Source organism: Ictidomys tridecemlineatus, chromosome 3 (assembly GCF_052094955.1).
Source record: "Ictidomys tridecemlineatus isolate mIctTri1 chromosome 3, mIctTri1.hap1, whole genome shotgun sequence".
Classification (NCBI taxonomy): Eukaryota; Metazoa; Chordata; class Mammalia; order Rodentia; family Sciuridae; genus Ictidomys; species Ictidomys tridecemlineatus.
In genome coordinates, this window is record NC_135479.1 from 20,752,617 (window position 1) to 20,778,194 (window position 25,578).

Here is a 25,578-nt window from a genome sequence, read left to right on the forward strand (position 1 = left end):
TGTGGGCCACCAACGTGCCTTCTCTCAGAACTGGACCCTGAATTGGGGGTCTGAGGGGAAGCTGCTTTCATCTCCCTGGAGTGCCTATTTCTGCTCTCCTGAGACCCCCCTAGAGGGACTATCAAAGAGGTCCTTGGAACCTGCCAAATCCTGTCCCCAGCCTGACCTGGAGAGAAATGCCTGTATCCAGGGATGGCCTACTCCCTGCGGAGCCCTTAAATAGTCTCTGAGAGGACATGGCACACCTTCTGCCTGCCCTGGGCTGAGGCCAGGCTTGGGTTCCAGCCAATCTGGAAAGCAGGCAGCAGGCGATGGCCCCTCCCTTCCCCACAGAGAGAGGGCAGCTTGGGGACTAGAGATTAGAGCCCTGGGTGTGCCTCTGCTCAGGCGGGGCTTCCCAGAACAGGCCTGGGGCAGGCCTGCCACTGTCTCCCTGGGGACCTCAGCTGGACCCTGCCCCTCTCGGGACCTCAGTTTCCCCATCTGTAAATTGAAGAGTCTGGCCAGACCAGGTGACCGTTAAGCTCTCTATGAGACCACTTGTGCCCTGGAACCTCAGGGAGTAGCCTGGACTGTGAGGTGTGTCACCGCAGGCGCTGTTCTTGCCGGGTCCTGGGAGCGGGTGCTGCATCAGTGTGTGTTGAAATGAGACATGGACTCTCTTCTCCTTTGCATTTTCCAGCCAGATGGCAGGACATACTCTAGTAACTTAGGCATGCGCCCACCTGGTGGTCACCTGTGCAGGCAGCTGGCAGCAAGAGAGCTCGCCTCCTGAGATTTGGAGCTGGGGTGACCCCTTGGGATGCCACTCCTGTTTGTCATTTCTTCTCACCTACACCCACTAGACAAACAGGTCCCCAATCAGCTTCCTGGACACTCATCAAGGGCTCCCCTATGCCAGGGGTAGTATTTGGGGGTGCATTTGACCGAAATCCCTGTCCTCAGGGAACCTAACAGAGTGGGAGAAGTAAAATAGGAATGAACTGTCATTTGTCTGGTGGCCGTGGGTGCCATGGTAGCTATGGGGACCACAGAGGGAAGGAGGCAAAGCCATCTGTCAGGGCGGAGGCTCAGGATTCTCTGGTCATCTAATAACAATGGGCTTGCGTTTCCACATTGTAACAGGGAGGTGAGATGGAGCAACCCTCCACCTGCCCAGTGCCTCCTGAATCTCAGGTATTTGAGAGGCCTCAAATACTAACTCATCTAATCCCCAATTTTTCAGTTGTGGCTGTGGAGGCACTGAAAGGTTGAGTAACTTTCTCAAGGTCACGGAGCAAATCAGTGTCTGATGAAGGATTGAAACTCAGGTTCACCTCATCTTTGCTGATCTTGCTCTTTCTGGGAAGCCCAGGTGATGTAAAAGGGATTGGAGCGTTGGGTATGGTAGACCTGCAAGGGCCTATGGCATTGAGGCTGGTCTGAAATGACTTCCAAGTAGCTCTGTGCCAAGCAGGTGTTTTTGAGGAGAGGGTGCCGCCCAGAAGGCCTATCTATGGAGGGGCTGCCTTTCAGTAGAGGCCTCTCCCCTGTGGGGAGCCTCAGGATCATTTGGGAAGTGGGCCAGGCATATTGGGGTCTAGACCTTTGAGTTCAGGGAGAGAGGGAGGAGCCTGCCCCAACAAGAGTCTCTGCATTATGAGCTGGGGGACAGGGTTCAGATGAACAACCTGGCAAGTATGGGCATATCTTTGAGAGCCAGAGACTTGGGAAGGCAAAGTACTGAAGGCGACTCAGATACCAGTTCAATGTAAGGCCCACGATGAGCTGGAGCTGGCGGCAGAGTTAAGGACCCATGTATTTGGGAAGCAGGACCACCCACGGGCCAGGCATGGGGTGCTGTCGAGGCTGGAGAATGGAAAAGGCAGCAAAGGACGCCCTGGCTTGGGTGGGGATGGTGGGAGCACTGGCCTGAGCGTGGTTTACAGGCAGTAGTTAGGACACAGATCACGGAGTCAGAGGTTCGAATCTTGCTTTGCCCCAAATGAGCTTTCAAGTTCGAGCCGCGTATTTAACGTCTCTGGGCTTCAGTTTCCTCATCTGCACGAAGGAGACGATAAATTTGAGTTGCTTTGAAATTAGATCATGCACACAGAGGGTTGATCATAGCGTTCCATGAACGTTGGCTCGTGCCCTTTCTATTATCTTTGAACATGTGTGGAAGGTGAGGGCAGCAAAATCAAACTGCTTTTCCTGCTCCTCTTACTTCACCCTTAACACAGAGCACTCCTGTGACCCAGCGTGTGGGTTTTACCCCCACATCAAGCAATTTTCTGACAACAATGAGGTGTCCCTCAAGGCAGTTCAATTCTGACAGTAACTAGAGTTAGTGTGGACCCCACAGGTTGGGGGCTCCATCCCACAAAGACTACTCCTTGCTTCAGATGCTAATTGCAAGTCGTTGGTCCCCAGGTTGCTCACAGCTTCAGTCCAATCGGGCTGCAAGTCACAGGGCCCCAGGTCCTCCTTCTTGGGTTTGATTCTTTGGTAGGATAGCTCACAGAACCTAGGAAAACAGTGTGCTCACTCTTGCCAATTTATTATAAAGGTTGCTTTAAAGGAAGCCAGAGGAAAGGATTCATAGGTGAGGTTTGGAAGGGTCTCAGGTATAGGAACTTCTGTCCCCATAGAGCTGGGGCCTGCCACCCTCCTGCTTCTTGTTCATTAGGCTGGGAACTCTCTGAACCCTAGCTTAGGGATTTTATCACAAAGGCAGGATCAATTATTAACTCTGTCTCTGGCACCCCTCCCTTCCTGAATGATGGAGGGCGGGTGGGGCTGAAAGTAATTCTAGTGAACAGCTGCCTCTCCAGGAGACCACTGGTACACACCTTGTGAGAACCAAGGGTTTAGGGGCTCTGTGTCAGAGACTAGGGCTGAAGACGAAATAGTAAAACAAATGATGCTCCAGCACCCCTATCACTCTGGGAATTATTAGGAGTGATAGGGGTGATATTAGGTTTAGGAGCTCTGTGCCAGAGACTCAGGATGAAGACCAACAGATATACCTATTTTGTTATATATCATAATATCACAGAAATACACAGGGGTTGATCAATCTAAGTTCATGGCCAGGCTACCAAGAAAACGCTAGGAAGGGAGGGGGAGATAGATAGATAGATAGATAGATAGATAGATAGATAGATAGATACATAGATGATAGATAGATAGATAGAGAACAGATTTACAATTTGACTGACTTCATGGCAACCTTGGAAAAGGGACTTGCCATCTCTGAACCCCAGAAGTCTCATCTAAAAACATGGGGCTAATAAAACCCGCTCCTATCATTGCAGGTAAAGGACAATGTGTTAAGCATGGACACGAATGTAGTGTTCCCAAGCAATGTCATTGTGGAGAGGACTGGATTTGGTGTCACTCTCCCAAAAGGCAGAGCACAGAGCTTAAGCCATGCTAGCATTGCTTCCATTAGGTGCAGGGTGGGGAGAGGGAGTCCCTGCTCCGGAGGGTGGGGCTGTGCCCTGACCCTGGAGTGGAGGCATGCCTTGGCCACCCCTGTGTTTGTTCTGCTGGGTTTTGGAGGATCTGTGGTATTGTAACTCAGAGGGGCGTTGGCCCTAACCTGTTTGTCCGCCCAGAGAGGATTGGGGTATTGTCACCCCAGGCCCGGCAGGTTCCATTAATCTCCTTCTTGTCAGTTTTGATCCTCTACTGAGAGAGCCAGGGTTCTTTCTCGGGGCTGAATCACACCTTTGCAGAGAGCTGAGCCATCAACTTGAAGCAGGAGGGCTGGCAGGGTGAGGGGTCAGCCCGAATCCTGACTCAGCCTACCCGCCCTCTCTCCCTGGCACTGCCAGCTGCCCCCTGGGTGAACGCAGGCCTGCTCCCATATCCCGGAACACAAAAGGCAAGACCCAGATCTCTCTTTTCTGGTCTTGCTGAGCCAGAGAAGGGGGCTCCAGGGTAGCCTCATGCCTGAGCCACCACACCCCAGTCCTTGGTCTGGTTCTGAACAGACCCCTTGTGGCTGTTCCTGGGAGGCCATCCACGGCGACCATGGCCCCTGGTCCCAGGCTTCTCTTTTTCAGCCCTGGAAACTTCTATTCTGGGCTCTGAGAAGCCACCCCAAGTCCTGTTCTTCTGGCCTGAATGGTGAAGCCCCTCTCTGAGATGTTACCAAGCGCCCCTGAGTGACTAAGCCACATTCTAGGTCCCAGAAGAGACCCTGGCCCTAGGCCGTGGGTCACATCTTCCTATGTGGCCTCTTAGTCAAACACAAACTGAGAGAGATGTCATGTGAGAGGGCCCTGCTCTGGAAGGAGAAGACCTTATTTCCGGATTTGGCTGTGCCTCCAAGGCAGTTACTATAATGGGAGAGTAAACCCAGGCTGGCCAACCCTGACACTATTGACCTTTTTGGCCAAATAATTCTTTGCTGTGGGGATTTTCGTGTGCGTTGTAGGATATTTAGCAGCATCCCTGGCTTCTACCCGCACCACCCATTCTAAGTAGCATTCCCCTAGTGGGACAAACAAAATGCCCCTAGAAATTGTCAGGTGTCCCCTGGGGAGCAGCATAGCCCCTGGCTGCAAACTTGTGAACTGATCTCTGGTAACAGAAGTGGGAAGAAGAGCGGTTACCTTAGGGGTGTGGGGTATGGGTAACAACTGGGAAAAGGTACAAGGAGATTTATGAAGGGCTGGAAAGTTCTGGGTGGTGCTCGCACAGGACATGCGTAGGCAAAAATGAATCAAGCTCGACGCTAATGATTTATATACTTTACTGTACGAAAAATATACCTAAAAATAAGTCTTAGTGTTAGGCAGAACAAGATTTGGGGGTCACTTCTGATCCTACCCTCAAAGCTTGTTTTTTTTTTTTTTGGTATAAAAGGGGGGAATATAGGACCCACCTCCTGCTTACTGAGCGTAAAGCACTCAGCTGCGTGCCTACGTGTGGTAAGGGCTCCAAGGACAACGGCTATTACAACGTGCGGGATCCCTTCCTCTTTCGGTGCCTCAGTTTCCTCACCTCTTTTTGATCCCTGAGGTCCTCAAAGGCCTCTTGTCACAGCCACTTTTTCTGATGGTCTTCGCGGCGTTTCTTTGTCAACCTAAATACATTCGAGGCAGTGGATTCTATGAGACCCACAAAGTTTGCCATCAGAGTTGCTGGGAGCACGGGTATAAGACAAAGTGCTAAGGAGGATTCAGAATATTTCATTCAGAAGTTCGAGCACTAGGAAGAAGGGAGGCTGAGGGCTGCGGTGACCTTCCACGGCACGGGGCCATCGGCAGCCTCCTCCGTGGAGGCTCCCTGGCAGACGGTTGCCACTCGATGCCCATTCTGACACTGGGTGGGGCTGACAGCCTGCAGAGTGAGCGTCTTACAGGAGAGGTGAGGTAGAATTCGGTTGTCAAGGGGTAGTCTCAAGCAGAACACCGTTCCCTCTGAATCATCCCTTTTGTGTTAAGGATTAAAAAAAAAAGCCACCCCAAAATGTGCAACCCACCCCGGAGAGCAGAGGCAACGGGTCCTGTGGGAATCGAAGTGCAGTTGGCACTAAGTCAGAGGGTGGGGAAGGGAGGAGAGAGGAGGACCCACCTCCACGCAGGGTGCATAAAAGGCACCCGGCACCAGGGAAGAGCCACCGTCCTGGGCTCAGGCCACATCCAGCTCCTGTGTGCACCTGCTCTCAATCTTGCTCCCACCATGAGCTGTCGCCTGCAGAGCTCCTCCACTAGCTATGGCGGTGGTTTCGGAGGTGGCTCTTGCCAGCTGGGAGGGGGCCGCAATGTCTCCACCTGTTCTACTCGATTCGTCTCCGGGGGATCTGCTGGAAGCTATGGGGGCGGCATGAGCTGTGGCTTTGGTGGCGGAGCTGGTAGTGGCTTTGGAGGTGGTTATGGAAGTGGCTTTGGTGGAGGTTTTGGCGGTGGCTTCGGTGGTGGCTTTGGTGACTTCGGTGGTGGCGATGGCGGCCTCCTGTCTGGCAATGAGAAGATCACCATGCAGAACCTCAATGACCGCCTGGCCTCCTACCTGGAAAAGGTGCGGGCCCTGGAGGAGGCCAACGCTGACCTGGAGGTGAAGATCCGAGACTGGTACCAGAAGCAGAGCCCTGCCAGTCCCGAACGTGACTACAGCCACTACTACAAGACCATCGAGGAGCTCCGGGAGAAGGTGAGGCCTTGGATGCCAAGGATGCCTGGGACAGAGCAGACCCTTGGAGGTCAGGACACAGAGTCCCTCAGGGTCTGGGTGTGGATGGAATTCACACCCTCCTTGTAGAGGAAGATTCTAGTTCCTCACCATCGACAGTCTCTACTCCTGGTGGGCTTTCTCACGCCATGACTTCTTAAATGCATTTTCTCCCATGATTCATGTTTCTTGATGTTGTTACTCGTGTCAACATTTTTTTTTTTTTTTTTTATGGCTGCTCAAACAGTTATGTTGTTAGTGACTGGATCTCTGTAATCCTAACCCATCGAGTTCTCTGGAAACATGTCAGCTTTAAAAGCTGCTCTGAATGACTAAAATCAACAAAGGAAAGGAGACATGTTCGTTCGTCGTTCTGGGGATAATTGTTTATTTTGGAGTGATCCTGTTTAAACTCCTGTTGTCAGTTGGCAACCACAAAGTGGTGGGAAAGAGGCAGAGGCTTAGGAAGTGGTGGCGTGAGGCCTGTTCATCGCTCTGTGACACCAGCTTGTCGGAACAAAAATCCACCAGCCTGGGCTGAGCCCCAACTATGTGGGGTGGGCTGGGAGTGCTTTGGTGTATAAAGAGCAAGAATTTCTGAGGGATGGGATTAGTTGCTTGATTGACCCTGTACTCAGCTGGGAGTCCAGCTTCAGGGCCATTACTAGGCGATATATGGAGCACACTGAATCCCTTCTGACCTTAAGTAGGAGGCTCTCAAAAAAGACAGTGGCCTGGGGAGGTGGCAGGTCTGAGACTCTCAGGACATGACTACCTGATGATGTGCTCAGGAGGACAGTTCCCCTGAAAGGTACATCCCGGATCTCCCCCATCATGATCAGACAGGGAATACTAATGTGACAGAACACACTGAAGGGAGCTGGCCTTACCCCTCCCTTTATAGAGGAGAAACTGAGGCCCAGAGAGAAGTGTCTTGTCTCAGCTCAAGGACAGCGAAGAGGCAGAGTACTGCCCTTGTTTTGCTCCCTAAGTGGGTGGACCCTCCAAAGGCGACCTTCTGTATTTTGCAGATCCTGGCAGCCACCATTGATAACAACAGGGTGGTCCTGGAGATTGACAATGCCAGGCTGGCCGCTGACGACTTCAGGCTCAAGTGAGTGGATTTCCCTCTCTCGTTCCCGGCTGTCTCTTATTTTAGACAAATGCTGAGCTGCCTGAGGACCCTGGAACATCCGGGGGTGAAGGCCTTGGAGGGGGAGGAGAGTCCGGCCCAGGGGAAAGGGCGGGTCTCAGATCCTTTATGTCTCGTTTTAAAAGAATTGTTTTAATATTTCAGGTATGAGAATGAGCTGGCCCTGCGCCAGAGCGTGGAGGCCGACATCAACGGCCTGCGCAGGGTGCTGGACGAGCTGACCCTGTCCAAGACCGACCTGGAGATGCAGATCGAGAGCCTGAACGAGGAGCTGGCCTACATGAAGAAGAACCACGAGGAGGTGAGGGGCGGGGACGCCAAGCCTCCATCCCAGTGAGGCAAAGGCAGCCCTCTGCTGCAATAGGACAGAGCCCGTCACTGTGGCACCTTGGAAGCACTTTCCAGAACATTCCATCAGCTCTCAGAGCCAAGGAGGGGGAGGAAGGGGAGCTCCACACATCTTCCTTTCCCTTCATCATAGGAGATGAAGGAGTTCAGCAACCAGGTGGTAGGCCAGGTCAACGTGGAGATGGACGCCACCCCTGGCATCGACCTGACCCGTGTGCTGGCAGAGATGAGGGAACAGTATGAGGCCATGGCAGAGAAGAACCGTCGGGATGCCGAGGAATGGTTCCAGAGCAAGGTATTAACCCTCCTACCCCCCAGGTCACCAGGCAGTGCCAGGTGGACATGGCCTCTTGGTCAGGAGCACCTAGGTGGGCTCCTGCATCCCTTTCTTCCTGCTTGACTTTCAGAGTGCAGAGCTGAACAAGGAGGTGTCCTCCAACGCCGCCATGATCCAGACCAGCAAGACAGAGATCACAGAACTCAGGCGTACACTGCAGGGTCTGGAGATCGAGCTGCAGTCTCAGCTGAGCATGGTACCCGTCCTGCCCCTGGCCAGCAGCCACCACCTCCAGTTCTCCCTTCAGTCTGGCTTTCCTCCCATAACATTTTTTTTTTTTGCTCCACCAGAAAGCTGGGCTAGAGAGCACCTTGGCCGACACAGAGTGCCGCTACGCCCTGCAGCTGCAGCAGATCCAGGGCCTCATCAGCAGCATCGAGGCCCAGCTGAGTGATCTCCGCAGCGAGATGGAGTGCCAGAACCAGGAGTACAAGATGCTGCTGGACATCAAGACGCGGCTGGAGCAGGAGATCGCCACCTACCGCAGCCTGCTCGAGGGCCAGGACTCCAAGTAGGTCCCTCGGCAGCTGCTGTCTTAGGAAAGTTGCTGCAGGATCCCTGAGGTCAGAGCAGTCGGGGCTTTAGAGACGGACCCTCTCTTGGCAGAGAGGGAATTGCTCCTGTCTGAGCTTAAGGAGCCTAGAGGGGACCAGGACTCCCCTCTCCTCTCCAATCAGACAAGGGGCCTTTCCTCCATTGGCTGCCAGTTCGTACTTTTGAACATTCTAATTCAGGCCTTCGATTGGACAGGCAGGACTAGGGACGTGGAGGGGACATCTAATATGGGAAAACTTTAGCTTGGATGAGCCCAGCCCAACCAAGCTCTTTGGATAGTGATTTAAGTGCCATCAGACCATTAGCAGAGACCAAGCCATCCCTGTGGGCTCAGGGGGCAGGTGGAGGTGGGGGTGAGGGTGCCGAGTGAACCAGAGGGAGGCCAGAGCTTCTGGAGGACATTCTGAATCTTGGGGACAATAATATTTCCTTTGGAGAGCTCTCAGGCAGACAAATGGAGAGATAAGAGAGTCAGAGGAGCAGGTAGGCCTCGTGGACGCCTGATCCTACTGCTCCCTGGGCTGGGGACACTGCTAGGACACAAGTGAACTCAGGGCTCCAAATGATGATCTGAGCCACTCCATCAGAGGGACAGGTAAGCGCCTGACCTGGGTTACCCTCTGTTTATGGCGGTCTCTTTCTTCTCCCTTGCAGGATGACAGGCCCCCCTGCCTCTGGAGGTAAGGAGACAGCATCATGGGGAGCTGGGATAAGGCTCTTGATTATTGGGGACCAAGGGGAGGCAGTGCTCACTCATGAGTTCAGGGAGGGGCTGGAGCTGGAGAGGAAGTGGTCTTGGATACTCACCTAATTTATTTTCCCAAATAGATGACTTGTCCCATAGAGCTACTGGGCTGTCTGGGAAAAAAATCACCACTGGGGGCAATTATTAAACTCCTGCCTAGGAGTTTGGGAACCTCCTTGGTGACCCTGGTCTCTGGGTCATCTCCATACTAAGCTTCTCCGGTTTCCTTTGTCTTTCAGTAAGTGGCAGCTCTACCAGTCCTACCCCAGCCTCCAGTCGCCGTGTCTTTTCAGACTCCAACACTGCCCGGAGGTCTTAATTCTGCCCAGCACCCCCTCCCTCTGCCTGCAGCAACCACTGGAGGAGAAACCTGATGGGTCCCCACAGGAGAGCGGGGGACTGCAGGACTGGAGGCCAGTCCCTCCTCCCAGGACGCCCGCTCCCCCACACCGACACTCCCTGAGGGTGGACACTCCCTGCTCTTCTCTCCCAGCCCCCGCCCTGTACTGCCTGTTCTTTCCTTTCTCAACTTCTCAACTTCTCTACTAAAAAGAGGAGATGATTCAATAAAGTTTCCTAGCTTTTTGCAAATGCACTTTTGATTCTGGTCTGGTTTTTTGAAGGTGATCCCTGCGAGGGCCCTGGTTTGGGGCCACGGGGGAGTTGGGTAGGGCTGGGCTGAGCAGCTCACCCAGACCCTGTCAGGGGCAGGAGCCTCCCATCGGAGAAGGACATGAGTCCTGTGGGCCCCTGAGCTCACAGGTGCAATGATGGCAAACAGGGAAGGTAGCTCCCAGAGAGTGGTGTCCAGCAAACGTGGACAAACGGAACGCACCCAGGTGGGCAGGAGCCCCCAAACCTGTGGATAGCCTGCTGTGGAGGCGGCAAAGGGGTTATGGTAGAGTCGGGGGATGGGGAAATGTGGGGGGAAGGTAGAGAAGGCTCTGGGTATGTCCCAAGGGGCCCAGTCATGCGGTGGTTTGGGGCGGAGGAGGCCTGGGACAGGGATCCCCGCCTGCTGCCTCCCTGCTTCCTGCACAGAACCTCCTTTCAGGCAAATGGCTTTATTTTGGCTGGAGGCACCTAGGCCTGCTGTCCTCTCCGAGGTCCTGCAACTCCAGACCACGCAGGGAACCAGCTCAGGACCCACCCCTCACGGAGGGGCTCAGCCTGCGCTGACCTCCCCTGCCACACTCTCTGGGCTCTGCTCTGTCCTGTCCCTCTGGGTGTCTGACTCAGAGTCACAGCCTCCTCTGGCTGTGCTGGCTCCTTGCATGCTGGCTTGTCCCCTGGATTCTGTCATAGATGTTTTTTTTTTCTCTTTTCACTTTCCCCTTGGGCCACCCTGGATGAGTCCAATTACCCACATGTTCTAATGACCCCCAAGCCTGGATCTCCACCGAGGCCCCGCTCAGCTTCAGATTCACCTGCCCAATTGTGTGGGGGACATTGCCTCCTAAAATCCACATGTCCAGAGACGCCCCTGTCACCCTCCCATCTCTGTCCCTTTCTGGCTCCTACTCCAGGGACCTGCAAACCCCAGCAGAAGCCAGCAGGCCCCTCACACCCTCCACAGTCCCCCCATGGATGTTTTGGCTGTGACACCCTTCCCGGTCCCGGCGCACTGGACATGTTGCCTCAACCCCCTTTCTGCTTCCCTGCCTCGGGTTTGACCTTCCCCTTTCTCCAGGCTCCATCCTCCAGTCAGGGTGACTGTTTGAAACTCAAAGTCTTCTTCCAGCTCCGAGATGTCCCCAAGGCCTGGCTTGCTTCCCTGGCCCCCTCCTTCCTCCCTCCAGCCCCGGCTCCGGCACCAACCTCCCCAGCACACCCCAAATTGTGCCCCCCCCAAAACTACTCTTGTTGAAGCAGCCACAGGCTGGATGTTGGGGACCCTTGTTCCAGTGTACTCTGTCTGATCTAAGCTTCCACCTTCTTCTTCTTCCTCTCCACATCCTGTCTTTATTTTATTGGAGACCGATGGGTTTTTATTTCAGATTCAGACTGAGATGGACACCCTCCTCCACGGCATCCAGCGGCTGTGGGGCACACTTGGGTGCTCACATGCCCATAGCCACTGGCCCCCACGTCCACAGTGGGTGACGGAGCTGTCTCCTCATCATGAATTCGAGCAGCCTGCTGGAGACAGGGGCTCAGCCAGCGCTTGTTAAAGGAAGAGATGTACAAAGGAACCGGGAAACTACTTCTCAGGTGTCATTTGAATTTTGTCATGGAGTTTTTAGGCCAGAGGGTGGGAGGTCTTTTCTGGCCTTTCCCACACCTCCCAGCAAGGCCCCCTGTGCTGATGGCCATCCGGTCAATGATGGGAAGAGGTTCGAGGTTCTGCAGCCGCCCCACCTAGTTTGTATCCCAGCTCTGCCGCTTGCTCCATTTGTAACCCTGGGCAAAGTAGGAATCTTCCTGCTAAGTGCTACTTCCCCGATAGGTTATTAAGGGCAAGCACTTAGAACAGTCCCTGGCACAGAGTAAGTGCTCAATAAACAATACCTCTGGTCCTTACCTTTCTGGTTCTCTTTGTTAACCTGTGAATTCCTGCAGGGCAGGGACAGTCTCATGGGTCATCTATATCCTCATTCCTAGCATGTTTTAGGAGCTGAATAAAGGCATTGTATGGAGGAACTGGGGAATGAACAAACAGAGGCTACAGGAAATAGAAGAGGTGAGCAAGCGCATCTACTGAGGGCACCAAGAGAAGGAGCACCTGCCCCAGACAGAGGAGTCTGGGTCCTCAAAGCTAAGCCACCAGTGGCGTGTCCAAGGCAGCCTGGGGTTCTGTTCCCAGTCCTCGCTGGTCCTGGAGCAGACGGAGGACCCAGGCGGAGGCTACTTAGGGTAGCCCCACCCTCTTCCTGAGCTGGTGTTGGGGAGCACACTGGGTGTGAGGGTTCATGGGGAGAAATGGCATGAGCTGGACGCTAGGTCTGGTGGGACTCTGGCAGGCCTGAGGGAGGATGCTGAGAGGTTGGATCCACCTGAGGACTTCTGTGGCCATCAGGGTCCTGGGGAAGCTGGGTGAGGCAGGCTAAGAGCAGGCCTTGGTCCAAAGGTCAAAGCCATCTCAGGAGCCATCCTGGCCTGGGCGAAGGTGGCGGCTGGCCCAGCTCTGGTCTAGGAGGCGGGAGAGGCAGGACACGGGAAATCCTGCCTGTCTAGGACTTAATCTATCCCCTTAGTCACCCTCATGGGGCAGCCATTTGAGGAAGGACAGATGGGTCATACTTGCTGGGTCAATACTGCCACTCCCCAGGGGTTGTCCTAGGTACCCAGGCCACCCCAGGCTCACAGCACTGCCTCCCAGTGGTGCAGCTGTGAGCAAACAGCCTTGTCCCATGGGCTGCTGACTCACACCTGTGTCAGCGAGCGTGGATGAGGGCACCACAATGCATGAGATGCCAGGCTGGAGAGGATCAGGGCATAGGGGAGAGCCGTGCCCCTGGACTGTTCACCCCGCAGAGCTCCTCAGGATTGATTTCAAATCTTTAAGAGGATCCCACGAGTTTGGCACCATCGTGTCCATTTCACACACAGAAAGACTGAGGCCCAGGCTGGTTCATGGACCCACCTAGTGCACGAGCTGGGATCCAATGTTCCAATGTGAGACGGTGCTTGGCCCATTGTCTAGGGTCACGTGTTCAGTTCCAGGAGCCTGATCAGCCAGGGGATGTTCCCCTGGTGTCCAAGCATCTAAGTATCAGGTCATGTTTAGGAGGGAAGAGTTGGACACACAGCAGGTGTGGTACCAAGGTGGTGGCACCACTGTCATTAACACTGTGCTGCTTCTGGGGCTCCTGGCTCCTCCCCCACCTTGAGCAAATGGTGCCTCCCTGTCCGTGAGGCTCCATCCCACTGTGGTTTAATGGGCCAGTGCACTTCTGTCCTTCTCATGGGGCTGTCTGTTCTGCCCTGGCCCTGCAGAGGGCAGACTCAGGCCAGAAAGCAGGTCAGTGCCTGCTGGGACCCAGGGTGGAGGATCAGGGGCCCTAGACCTGGTCCTTATAGGCCTGGTTCCAACAGGAGGCCCTGTGTCTGTCCCCAGAGTTGGGCAGGGCAGCTAGGCACTTGGGGAGCAGGGTGTGGCTGAGGGCAGGGTTCTAAGCCTGAGACCCCTTTGGTGCCTTTTGCCCCTCTGTTTTGGCTGACAGCTTAGAGGGTCTATAAAGACTCCGTAAACCGTGTGAGTGCCCGGGCCTTCCTGGTAAGGGAATGGACTCTCACTGAACCCAAAGGAAACCTGCAGGAAGACCAGGAGGCAATGTCACGCAGGGCTGTAGTTGCTGAGGTGTGGGGAGTGAAGGAAACGGACATTAGGCCCGGAGGCCTGGTAAGGGGTAAGGTCACAAGTGTTCCCCTACCTTCCCTCCTGCCCCGCCCTAAGTGAGCCCACCACCCAAACTCCTCCCATGAAGACTAGACCCTCATTGTGGCCCACCACCATTTTTCCTCTTGAAAATGTACCCCTCCTCCATTGTTAAATAAATCATGGCTGATCTGTTGATCAGCTGGCTCCATTTCTTTTCCTTTTGTATTCTCTTTCAATTGCTTGCAAGGAGGTACTATTCCAGTGTCCCCCACGTCACTGCTAGGCCCTTCCTTCCTCCCTGCCTGGGTTCCTGTGTCTCAGGAACCCTTTTCCATGGTGTTCCTGGGAATCTTGGTGGCTGGGGTGGAGCAGGGCATGTGGGGTGCATCCCTTTGAGCAGCTCCTGGGGAGGATCTGGGGGAACTGGACACATTCCCTTCTCCCATGAAATTTGGGAGGGGACAGGTGGGTGAGGGACGCCACTGAGGCTCATCCAGGCACCTGTTGGGAGTGGGCATTGGGGGAGTTGGCAAGGTTGGCATTCGTTCTCTGGTCCGTTTTTATGAGCAGTCATAATAAACCTGTGGCTTTTTTCATCCAAGCATCTTAGAGAAGCTTGAAAGTAAAACCCCCAGTGTACAGCGCGGTTAATGACAGCCTGGAGCCCACGGCCCGCCTCAGACACGCTGTTGTTAGCAGGAAGGACGTTAGATCCACTGCCCACCAGGCCCTGTAAAAGCAGACTACAGAATCCAATCAAAAAGGGTGTTTGAGAATTCTCTTTATGGTTCAGCTAAGTGAGACTTGAATTAAGGGGACGCAGGACATTGAGGTACCAGTTACCAATGGGCCTGGCTGTCCATCTCCCACAAACCACAGGTCCTATAGGCACATCAGGGAGAGAAGGGAAGCCCGGGAATTCTCCAGACCATAAAAGCTGGGTGCAGGAGTTAGGAACTCTGGATCTCTGTGAGAGGCCCTGGACTCTTCCGGATGGGAGCAGTCAGGAGGAGCTGGCCCCCAGGGCAGTGTGGCTGCAGGAGGACTGGAGAGGTATGGCTTCAGACTGGGACAGGGTGGCTTTCTGGGCACCACCATGGCAAGAACCATTTGAAGCAGAAGCTCGAAGCCCTGGGCAATAGCTGGAGGCACATCTCTCTCCAGGGAGAGAGAAAATGTTTTGGGGGACATGAGATTTCTAGGGCATTTCTCGGCCCTCAGTGGGGGTCTCTAGGCCTAATCAGGGTGTGAGGGACCTGGTGGGGACTCGGGACCAGGCTAGGACAGCAGGCCCCGGAGTTGGATGCCCACCAGCTTCGTGGGGCTCTAGAGTTTTGGGAAGACCCATTTTTCTGGACCCAGGCCATTCTCCACCATCTCTCTAGAGATTCTGGTGGAGGGGCAGCGAGGCAGTGAGGGGAAGTCCTTTTTTGTCACTCCCTGTGTGTTTGGACTGTCCTGAGCCTGGTTAGGTCTGGTCCACAGTATGTGGTGGGTGGGGGTTGGGGGCACCCGGGGGGAGTGGGAAAAGAAGCAAAGAGAGACTTGTGAAATCCTGCCTAGGAAGGTCTGAGTCACCCTGCAGAAGGCCGCTGGGATCAAGATGGAATGTCACTGAGGTGGCCAGGCCCTGAGGGGGGACAACTTAGCCCCTTACCTCTGAGTATGTACGGCTCACTGGGCCCAGAAAGGCAAAAATGGCAGCTGCTGAGACCAGGATATCAGGGAACCCAAAGGCAGGATTTCCCAAGGGAAGCCTGATATACCTGTCCCCAATATCAACCTGTCATGGTGACAGAACTCAAGGGGGAAGTGTGGGGGGCGGGGAGAAGCAGCTGCATCTGGCTTGTCCCACTCTCCGAAACAGTGATGTTCCCTCCCCCAGGGCTGCCACACAGGACATCGGATGCTCAGGTAAACGGGCATTGCAGAGACAATAAATAACTTGTTCGTTCAAGTGTGCCTCAAATATCGCATGTATTTTTATTGGCCAGACCTGGCAACCAATATCCTTACAAGGACTATAATGGCCCTGCAGCTTTCACCATCAAAACTGAGTGAGACCTTTCCTGGATTCTTTGGGAAACTTAAGTGGGTAGTTAGCAATGTCTTAATTGTAAGCCTTCGTTCTTCCCATAATGCTTTCTTCAACTTCGTGGACCTGTTGCGGCACGTCTGAACTAGGACCTGACAGCAGCTGGCAGCAGGTTTGGCTATGGAGGTAGCTATTTGACACAGAATATGCAGTAAAAGGGCTTTTTTAGGAGAGGGACCCGGAATCCCAGGTGCTTTGAACCCATTCTTTGTTATAAGGAAAGAGCAATCATGTGGGGGGCGGGAATCAGCTGGGGGGTCCCCAGTGTTCTGGGTGGGTCTGGAGGGTCTGAAGAAGTTAGATGGGATCAGCATTTCTTAGGTGCTCCATGTGGTAGGAAATTCTCTAGGACCTATGTGTGGCCTTCAAGGTTGTAACAGGAATATGAGAAAATCAGAAAGATGAACCCAGGAATGATCTTGGTGTCCATTGGTAGGTGACCTGGTTGCCCCAGGACTACTGTCTGGACTGCTTCTTGTGCTGCTTTTGGGGTTCTGTGGAGGCGGTGGAGGCCGACACATTCTGATCAAAGGCCAGGGAAGCATGGAAAGACAGACCCTGCTCAGAGCACTCATTTCTTCCTTGGATAGATTATAACAGTCCATGCCTTGGGCCCTCTGCATCAAAGGGACTGCTCAGAGCTGGGCAGAAGAGGACTCAGGCTTGATATGCTCCATCTTCGTCCATGCAGAACCTTGGTTTTCAGGAAGAAGCTTGCCCGAGAGTGGAGACCCCTTTTCAACAAAGAAGCAGCCATAGACTTAGCAGTTAATCTTGGACTTGATGGCCTTTTGAGATGGGCCTGGGAAAAGCTCTGGTCTTTTCTGTTCCTAGAGCAGCATTCTCTCCTCCTCCTGCTTCCTAATGCTGGGCTTGTGGCGGACAGAGAGCAATGGGGCTTTTGGAAATTTCTAGAAGAAGGGTTACAGGCCATGTCACTCCCTGGCCAAGGGGACTGCTGCATTTCCGGACTGCTACATCTCCTAGTTACTGCCTCTCTGAGGAGCTGTCTTTTCTTGGATTAGTCTGAAAAAAATCAGTCTCTTTAAACGAGAGCAAGTGCTCTGTGTCTTGGAAATAGCATCCCACTGCGGCTCAGACTAGTGGGTTCTCAGAGCAGTTCCCTTTAATCTGTGAAATGATTTCCGGTTTTTCAAACACAATCCTGTTCTCGCAATCCTGTGACTGTGGCGTGAGCTTCATCTGCCTCTTGGGAGGACTGAGGATCACAGGACCCAGGTGTGGCTGGGTTCAGGTTCTGGGCCTTGCTCCTGCTGTCCAGCCCTGTGTTTTCAGTGAAGTCTCTGGCTCACTTGGCCAGACTTGTCATTGCAACCTCCCGGACATGCTGGGACGTCTGTTCAGTGTTCAGTGACATTGCGCTTCTGAATTGGCTCTTCTCAGGAGCTGCCCTGAGAGGTGAACTGACGCTGCTTCTTCCCGTGGCCAGGAAGACCACGGGGGAGCTTCATTGTCCCTGTAGCATGTGATGCTGGGGGCAAAGGGAGACCTTGAGGTCCATGGATGTTTTGGAAACAACAAACAAACAAACAAACAAACAAAAGCCAACTCAGTGCTGTCCTGTGCTGGAAACTCCTTAAACCCTCGTTAGTCTGTAGATCAGTGACAGAGAGGGGATGGGCTGGGGGTGGGTGGGTGGAGGGTGACAGATTCTCCATGGGCACCAAATCCTATCAGGTCTGAGATGGATGGGACTCCAGCTCATTTCCCAGACCCTTCCTTGTTCAGACTGGGGCTCTGATGCCCAGAACAGAGCGAGTCAGGGCAGAGCTGGGCCTGGACACCAGATTTCCTAACCCTTGGCCAGTGCAGTTTTTGATGGATGTTAGAAAGAATGGTCTCAGAGAAGGATCCTCTTTTTGGGTAAAGCCTGGTGAGTGGGCACCCCTGGCTTACTCTACCCTGGACACTGGCTGTTCTTAAGGGCTGGGTCACCAAGGGAGAGGGGTGGTCCCCTAGAGCTGTCCTAGGAGATGTGGTGTCTGGTTCTTTCCTCAAATGCAGGAGGAACATTTGTTCCTATGGGCCCCACTCTCTCCCGTGGAGGTCCAGATTGCTGGGGTGGGAGAGGGCAGAGGACTTCCTCCTGCATGTCCTCTCTGTGAGGTGACATAGAGATAAGGCAGGGGGACTGAGGGTGGCTGAAAGACTATTTCTTTTGATTTGCTTGTCACCTGTTCCGGGAGAGTGGCTTGCTCTCCCCACATCCCTGGGGACATCTCTCTTGCCCTGGTGGCCCACCTGACACACAGGTAAGAATGACAAAAAAATTGGGGCATAAAGTACCTGCTTATTCAGTTGCCCCGAGAGGAAGTGTGAATCATAGTGCATGGATTAGAAAAAAGTAGAAAATGAAATGTTACTTTCAGAGGCCCACCTACCAGAGACCCCAAAGAGAGAAGAACTGTGCAAGAACTGTGTTTATTAAGGGCTGCCCTCGAGGTCCATTTTGCAGGACAAGTGCTCTGTGTCACAAATGAGACAGATTGGGGCTCCAGAGTATCCAGTGTATTAGTCTGAATGGGCCCAAGGAGACAGCAGAATCTGTGCTAGTTGTTCTAGAAAACAAAGCCGAGGGGGCGGGGGGATTAGAGGAGTTTGGGGCAGACTCCCAGTCTCTGTTCTGAGAGTCCAGTGGTTCTCAACTGGGGGCCATTTTGCCACCCTGTACTTCCCAGGGGATATGGGCAATGTCTGTAGAAATTTTTGGCTGTCATAAGTGGGGCAAGGAGTTGCTGCTGGTATTGGGTGGTGGGGGCCAGGAATACTGCCATCCAGCCCACGATGATTACGGCAGCTCCACACAATATGGAATCACCCAGAGAACAGCGTTGACAATGTTGAGGATGTGACAGGGTCATCCTAGGCCCTGCTGGGAGAGCTGGGGAGATGGGGCAGCTGCCAGGAAGCAGTTGCTGAGGCAGCTGGGGCTTTGGGGGGCTGGTGCCTCTGCTCCCACTCCCAGGAGGAGCTGCAGGTCTCCCTGGGGCCACCACCACCAGCTACTCTTGGGCATCTTGTGGTGGTGTCCACTTCACTGGGCGAGGCGTGTTCGCCACAGCCAATCCTCCTTGAGTAATTTCAGAGAGAAGCTTATAAAGCACTTTAAGAGGTTGGCAAATTACAACTTCAGAAGCACATAAATGCTCCCATAAACGCCAGCCTTGCAAACCGAGTCTGTGAAGAACAAGCAGGTTCCCTACGCCCTGGGAAAGTCCACCTTTCCAGATGGAAGGACGGGGTTATCTTTGGTGCTTCATTCTCAGAGTCTTCTCTTTTTGGCGTGTTGGAACTCGGGCAATAGCTGGTCTTTATTCTTTTTCTTCCTTCTCTGTTCACAGAACCTGCCCCTGACCATCTCTACATCCTGTTCAGTTGACTGGGTTCGGAGAGCTGAGGGCCACAGAGGAAACTGGCCTCTGGTGGTTCAAGGCCCACCCATGGATCCAAACATGAGGACCCCACAGTGCAGAGACTCTGTGATGATGAGTTTATGGACTGTCGAAGGGCTTGATTGTGGGGTTCACCCTTCCCTCACAGCCACAACGCTACCTGGCAGGCAGGCAGACCTCCGCAGCCACTAGCAGGACCCCCAGAGTGTTCGCACCTGGGCTCTTTGCTGCCATGCCATAGAGTGTCATCAAACACCGTCCCAGCCGGACCAACGCTTCCGCAGTACCAATGGCTTTTTAAAAGCTTTTACTTCTGTTTATTCATTTGTTATTTTTTGTTGGTGAATTGTTTTTCATTGGGATTTGTTGTTACATATTTGTCTCTGCACACAATATGACAATATAATTTGGTTGGTTTCATTCTCCGGTATCTCCTTTTCCCTCCTCCTGTCCCTACGGCTGGTCCCCTTCTTCTGCTCCATTGGTCTCCCTTTGGTTTTCATGAACTCCCCTCCTGCCACAGTCTGGCTGGGCACAAAATCACGAGCCACTCAAGCAGGAACAAACTTTATTTTTTGAAACTGCCGCCAATACCCCGTAGGCGCCCGGTAAGATTGCCAATCCATGCACACGGTGTTCTCCCGGATCCCCAGAGGAAGTCCCTCCTCCGGAATTCCCTCCTACCTCACTTCCCCAACCAATGGGAACTCTCCAGGAGTCCCGTAGCAGGCTGAGGTGGACAGCAAGAGTCCAATATCCATAAGAATGCAAATCTTAACATAATCATATCATCTCAATGGCTAGCTGGCGTCACCTTTCAACCAAAAATGCCATGCGTCATATTATTTGGCTGTGGCTCTTAGCACCCTCCCCCTTTTCCCATCTTTTTTTCTTTCCAGTTTCCACATTTAAGAGAAAACAGATGACCCTTGACTTTCCGAGTTTGTCTTATCTCGTTTAACAAAATGCTCTCAAGTTCCATTCATTTCCCAGCAAATGACATAATTTCATTATTCTTCATGGCAGAAAAAGACTCCATTGTAAATATAGACCACGTTTCCTTTATCCTTCATATGCTGATGGACACCTTGGCTGGTTTAATATCTTGGCTATTGTGAATTGTGCTACCATAAACATGGGGATGCCTGTGTGACTGCAGTATGCTGATTTTAATTCTTTGGGATAAGTACTGAGGAGAGGTATAGCCAGATCCCATGGAAGTTCCCTTCCTAGTCTTTGAGGAAACTTCAGGCTCATTGAAATACTTTTACTTCTGTGTTGTTTGATCCTCCTTGCATCTATGTGAAGTGGGCAGACAGGACAGTGATCTCTATTATTCTTACGAGGATATTGAGGATCCCAGAGAAGAGGCATGCCCGCTGTCACAGAGCAAATAATCAAATGGAGCCAGGATTTGAACCTCAGTCTCCTGTCTCTAAATTCTGTGTATCCAGACTCGTTCTGAGTTGTGGGGCAGCATGGGGATAGGGCACAGGATTGGGTGTCGGGAGTCCCGGTTTCAGATCCAAGCTCTGCCACTCACATCCCGACTCCCCCTGAGCAAGCTTTTTTAAACATTTGTGAGCCTCGGTTTCCACACTGGTAAAAATGAAGAAAACATCAGCCGCCCCCCAGGATGTTGATGAGGTATGAAGAAGGAGCTCTGAGCTTGCCTATGACGTGGGGGGGGGTGCCATGGATTTTAGTCCCTTCCCTCCCTTTTCATTCCTGGTGGCCCAGACCCAGATGAGCAGGGCGGGTGCATGAGTGGTGACATATGGGAATCCTCAGGGGAAGGCAGATAGGGAAGTCAGGTCTCCAGTGTCATGTCTGAGGCCACTCCCAGTTTATGGGATCTGGTGCAACCACTCTTTGAAGAGGCAATAAAATTCAGTCGGCTAGGAAATGACAACGGAGGAGAGTCCTGACTTAGCAAACCAAATCAACAATTTTTTTTTTTTTTTTTTTACAAGGCAAGGAATTCTGGATGGGTCGTGAAAATCACATTCTAATGCAATTAGCTTTCTGGGTTAGGAAAAGGCTTTCCCAAGAGCGAAAGAAGTGTAGCATGCCAACACCCCACAGAGAGTGTATATAAACAGCCAGACAGGCCTCGGGAGTCCAGAACCTAAGCTCAGCGCTAAACTGCAACCTTTCTCTGCTGGCACCAATGGCCACCCAGATCTGCACCCCGACCTTTTCCTCTGGGTCTGTCAAGGGCCTCTGTGGCACAGCAGGTGGCCTTTCTCGGGTGTCCTCCATCCGCTCCCTGGGGTCCTGCAGGGTCCCCGGTCTTGCTGGTGCTTCGGGATCCATCTCTTCCTTCAGAATGGGCCTCCCTGGCCTGGGGAGCTGCTTGCCTGGCTCCTACCTGTCCTCTGGCTTTGCTGGGACCGGGGGCTGGTTCTGTGAGGGCTCCTTCAACGGCAGCGAGAAGGAGACCATGCAGTTCCTGAACGATCGCCTGGCCAACTACCTGGAGAAGGTGCGCCAGTTGGAGAGGGAGAACGCGGAGCTGGAGAGCCGCATCCGCGAGTGGTACGAGTGTCAGATCCCGTACATCTGCCCGGATTACCAGTCCTACTTCAAGACCATTGAGGATCTCCAGCAGAAGGTACTGGGGACCTGATCTCCCTCCAGCTGAGCAGCCCTGCTGCTGGGAGGGTCCTGTCTCGTTCCAAAAAACCTTCCCAGGTGGGATTTTCGATTAGGGAATAAACAGGGAATTTTCCTGGAAAGACAGACAAGCTTTCTTCTCTAGGACCCTGGTTTCCTGGAGGACCCAGGATTCTCCACAGGTCTCTGGTTTGTACCCTGTTGCCAGCCATTCCTCAGTGGCTCAGTGACAGGGAGAGAAGGAACACGTACTGAGCCCCTACTGGGTATAGAACTGTGCCTGACAATTTCATATCCGCTGATTTATTTATTCCTGATCTTGGAGAGATGAGTATTACTTGACTCACTGAATAGATAAGGAGGTTGAATTTTGAAGGGTTTAGTAACTTGCCAAACATCATACAGCCTGAGCATGTTGGATACAGAACTTGAACCCAAGTCTGCCTCACCCTGGTATATCACACTGTGCCACCAAGAGGCTACAGATGCCAGGACTGATGTCCTTATAATGCCCCTCCTGGGGCCCGTGGTCCCTTCATGCCTGGGGACCGGGCTCAGGAAGCATGAGGTGCTGCCCATACTTAGAGGCATGGCCTCTGTGAGCCAGGTTACCTGCCTCCCCACTGCTGGGCCTTCCCCAGTTCATGGGAAGCCTCTGTTCCCCAGATCCTGCTGACCAAGGCGGAGAATGCCCAGCTAGTCATGCAGATCGACAATGCCAAGCTGGCTGCTGATGACTTCCGGACCAAGTGAGTGGCTTGACCAGGGGAGGTTTGCTCTGCTGCTGCCGCCTCATCTCTGTCCCCTGCTTTTGGGAACTTACAGGGTGGAATAACACCAGCTGGAGTAGAAAATGGGAAAAGGTGGCACTAATATCTCCTGAGGCAAAGGACCACCATGCTACTGACCCCAAATCAGTCACTGCAGCTGGGCAGCAAGGCACGGTCCCCTGCCTATGTGTGACTTCCCTTGCAGCAGACTCAGCAGGGTTATGTCTGCAGGTATGAGACGGAGCTGTCCCTGCGGCAGCTGGTGGAGGCTGACATCAACGGCCTACGTAGGCTCCTGGATGAGCTGACCTTGTGCAAGGCCGACCTGGAGATACAGGTGGAGTCCCTGAAGGAGGAGCTGCTCTGCCTCAAGAAGAACCACGAGGAGGTGAGGCTGGGGCCACCTGATCCCCAAAGTGTCCCATCCAGCTGAGGGAAACTCTGCCAGCCCTTGAGCTTACAGTGTGTCAGGAACTAAATGAAACACTAAAACATCATCCTCATAGTAATCCCAAGAGTGACTCAGCTATACAAGCTCCACTTTACAGATGAGAAGACTGAGGCACAAAGAGGTTAAGTCACAAAGTCCTTACTCTGCCCACGACACTAATCTCCAATTAGGTTATGATGCCTGATGACAATTCTATTTGCCTGGCGTTTATACCATCTCACCTAAATCTCCCAAATCCCCAGGAGGAAGTAGGTTTATGTCTACAGGGAGACTCAGTTAAGCATCCTGTCCTACGGTACACAGCTGGCAGAGAGGGAGGTCAATTGAATCACTAAGCCAGCATCCTTCTTACTGCCTGAGACGTCTTGCTTTCTCTCTGCAGGAAGTCAATGCACTCCGTTGCCAGCTTGGGGACCGACTGAACGTGGAGGTGGATGCCGCCCCACCTGTGGATCTCAACAAGATACTGGATGATATGAGATGCCAATACGAGGCCCTGGTGGAGAATAACCACAGAGATGTGGAGGCCTGGTTCAACACCCAGGTGCGCCTAGGGCAGCTCCTGGGGTGTGGGCCCTCTTTAAATTAGCTTCACCTGGTCTGACCATGCCCTGAATCTTCTCGTGTGTTGCAGACTGAGGAGCTGAACCAGCAGGTGGTGTCCAGCTCAGAGCAGCTTCAGACCTGTCAGACAGAGATCATCGAGCTGAGACGCTCGGTCAACGCCCTGGAGATTGAGCTGCAGGCCCAGCATAGCATGGTGGGTGGCATCTGCCTGAGTGACTGGTCACAGTTCATGGCAGGCTCCCTGGCCCACCAGCCTCAGCATGTGGGCTATCCTGGGGCCTGATCACAAACCATGTGCAGATACCCCAGGGCTGTGGGTGTCTGGGTGGGATACCTTCCCCTTGGTAGCTCTTCCTCTTTCCCAATGCAGCGAAATTCCTTGGAATCCACCCTGGCGGAGACGGAGGCCCGCTACAGTTCGCAGCTGGGCCAGATGCAGTGCATGATCACCAATGTGGAGTCCCAGCTGGCTGACATCCGCTGTGACCTGGAGCGGCAGAATCAGGAGTACAAGGTGCTGCTGGATGTCAAGGCTCGGCTGGAGTGTGAGATCAATACCTACCGGGGCCTGTTGGAGGGAGAAGACTGCAAGTGAGTGGCCCATGAGTCCCGAGAGCCGGGGTGGGGAAGGGCCAAGGGGGAGGTATCAGACCCTGAAGTGGTTGTTGCAGAGATAAAGGGGATGGAACCAAATCCACTGGAGGGTCCTTCTTGCACCAACCCAGCACACACCCTGCTTCTTGAACCATTGTTTTTGCTTGGGAGTTTCTAGTCTCTTCTGCAGTTGTCTTTCCACTCTCAGGGATTTCAGAGGCACTGAAGTAGTCTGACTTTTCTTTGTTATTACCCACCCATCTCACTTGATCCCCTGTCATTCTCAGCCCAATGCCCCAATATCAAGTGAATCCTGCATGATGTTATTTCCACAGGCTTCCTGCTCACCCTTGTGCCACGGATTGCAAGCCTGCCATGAGAGTTTCTTGTGCTCCCTGCGCCCCAACCATACCCTGCACCCCAGTGGGTCCTCAGATCAGCACCCAGATCCGCACCATCACCGAGGAGATAAGGGATGGGAAAGTCATCTCCTCCAGGGAGCACGTGCTGCCCCGCCCGCTGTGATCAGGCTCGGCCCCCCCCAGGAAGCCCCCTCTGGCTGCTCAATGACCCCTCAGTCCCCTAGATGGAGGGCTACTCCGCTTAGCAGGCTTTTCTACCAAAATTCTTCTTGTGTCGTGCGTCTGGTCTTAACTGTGCTTTTGGCATCATGTGCAACCAGGTTCCCCTGGAAGCATCCCTAATAAAGTGTGGTCTCTTGCTCAGCACACCTGACCCTGGCTGCTTCTGTTGATTCTTCTGTGGTTGGATAGCAGGGGTGTTCGAGCAGGGGTTGCAGGAAAGTTGTGGGGGTTTGGTTTCAGATCTGTCTACTCTGGCTCTGAGGGGTTGGAAGTGACAGTGATTCAAAATACTTGATAACAGGGATCCTCAGGCCTGGTCCACGAGAACAGGCACTGATCCCATGTGGACGGGTGCTGGCCACAGCTCCCTGCTCGGCTCTGCCCATTGGCATGCCCTTGAGGGCAGTCTGGAGAAAGGCAAAGGCTCCCGGGCCAGTTCTCTTGGAAGCTCTGCCTGGATCGAGTGAGACTTCCTCACGTTCTTTCCAGTTCTCCTGCCTTGCCTAGATCCTACCATCCTGCTGCCCCACGCTGGGGACAGTTCAGGAGAGGGAAGTCCTAGGACCAACCAGAAAGGACCAAACTCCAGGCAGCCAGGCTGAGTCAACCACACCAGGAAAGGGAACGAGGAGGAACTGGGAAGTGAAGGCAGAGGGCACACGTGGCATGGGGAGGGAAGGGGTACAGGTGCTCAGATATGGAGTGTGGGGAGGGGACAGGCAGACCTTGAGATGGAACAGAGTGCCTGGATTCTACAGGCTAAGCTGTGTGGGTCTGGTGTGGGCCCGAGCAGGCCAGGCCCTGGACATCCTGCGGATGGGAGTAGCATGGTCTGTGAGAAGTCTGAGGGTCCCATGCTATCCCTTT

General features: G+C 53.5%; 2 protein-coding genes across 2 annotated transcripts; both read left to right on the forward strand.

Moving 5' to 3' along the window:
- Positions 1–5,528: 5,528 nt before the first annotated feature.
- On the forward strand, positions 5,529–9,895 carry LOC101957697 (keratin, type I cytoskeletal 13). The gene is made up of 8 exons (XM_005321844.5): positions 5,529–6,144; positions 7,194–7,276; positions 7,460–7,616; positions 7,797–7,958; positions 8,071–8,196; positions 8,291–8,511; positions 9,210–9,235; positions 9,540–9,895. The coding sequence occupies exons 1-8, from the start codon at positions 5,674–5,676 to the stop codon at positions 9,617–9,619; spliced, it is 1,326 nt and encodes a 441-aa protein (XP_005321901.1). The 5' UTR covers positions 5,529–5,673; the 3' UTR covers positions 9,620–9,895.
- Positions 9,896–21,256: 11,361 nt separating this feature from the next.
- LOC144375772 (keratin, type I cuticular Ha6-like) lies at positions 21,257–24,763 on the forward strand. The gene is made up of 7 exons (XM_078041211.1): positions 21,257–21,743; positions 22,412–22,494; positions 22,747–22,903; positions 23,349–23,510; positions 23,601–23,726; positions 23,904–24,124; positions 24,463–24,763. Exons 1-7 carry the CDS (start codon positions 21,300–21,302, stop codon positions 24,650–24,652), a joined length of 1,383 nt encoding a protein of 460 aa, XP_077897337.1. The 5' UTR covers positions 21,257–21,299; the 3' UTR covers positions 24,653–24,763.
- The last annotated feature ends 815 nt before the right edge of the window (positions 24,764–25,578 follow it).

Bases quoted from the DNA above. Each gene is read 5' to 3' on its own strand.
- LOC101957697 (XM_005321844.5), top strand. From the start codon at position 5,674: ATGAGCTGTCGCCTGCAGAGCTCCTCCACTAGCTATGGCGGTGGTTTC. The intron at 8,197-8,290 runs GTACCCGTCCTG...TTGCTCCACCAG, and splicing joins TGCAGTCTCAGCTGAGCATG to AAAGCTGGGCTAGAGAGCAC. The intron at 9,236-9,539 runs GTAAGGAGACAG...TTTGTCTTTCAG, and splicing joins AGGCCCCCCTGCCTCTGGAG to TAAGTGGCAGCTCTACCAGT.
- LOC144375772 (XM_078041211.1), top strand. From the start codon at position 21,300: ATGGCCACCCAGATCTGCACCCCGACCTTTTCCTCTGGGTCTGTCAAG. The intron at 23,511-23,600 runs GTGCGCCTAGGG...CGTGTGTTGCAG, and splicing joins AGGCCTGGTTCAACACCCAG to ACTGAGGAGCTGAACCAGCA. The intron at 24,125-24,462 runs GTGAGTGGCCCA...TTATTTCCACAG, and splicing joins TTGGAGGGAGAAGACTGCAA to GCTTCCTGCTCACCCTTGTG.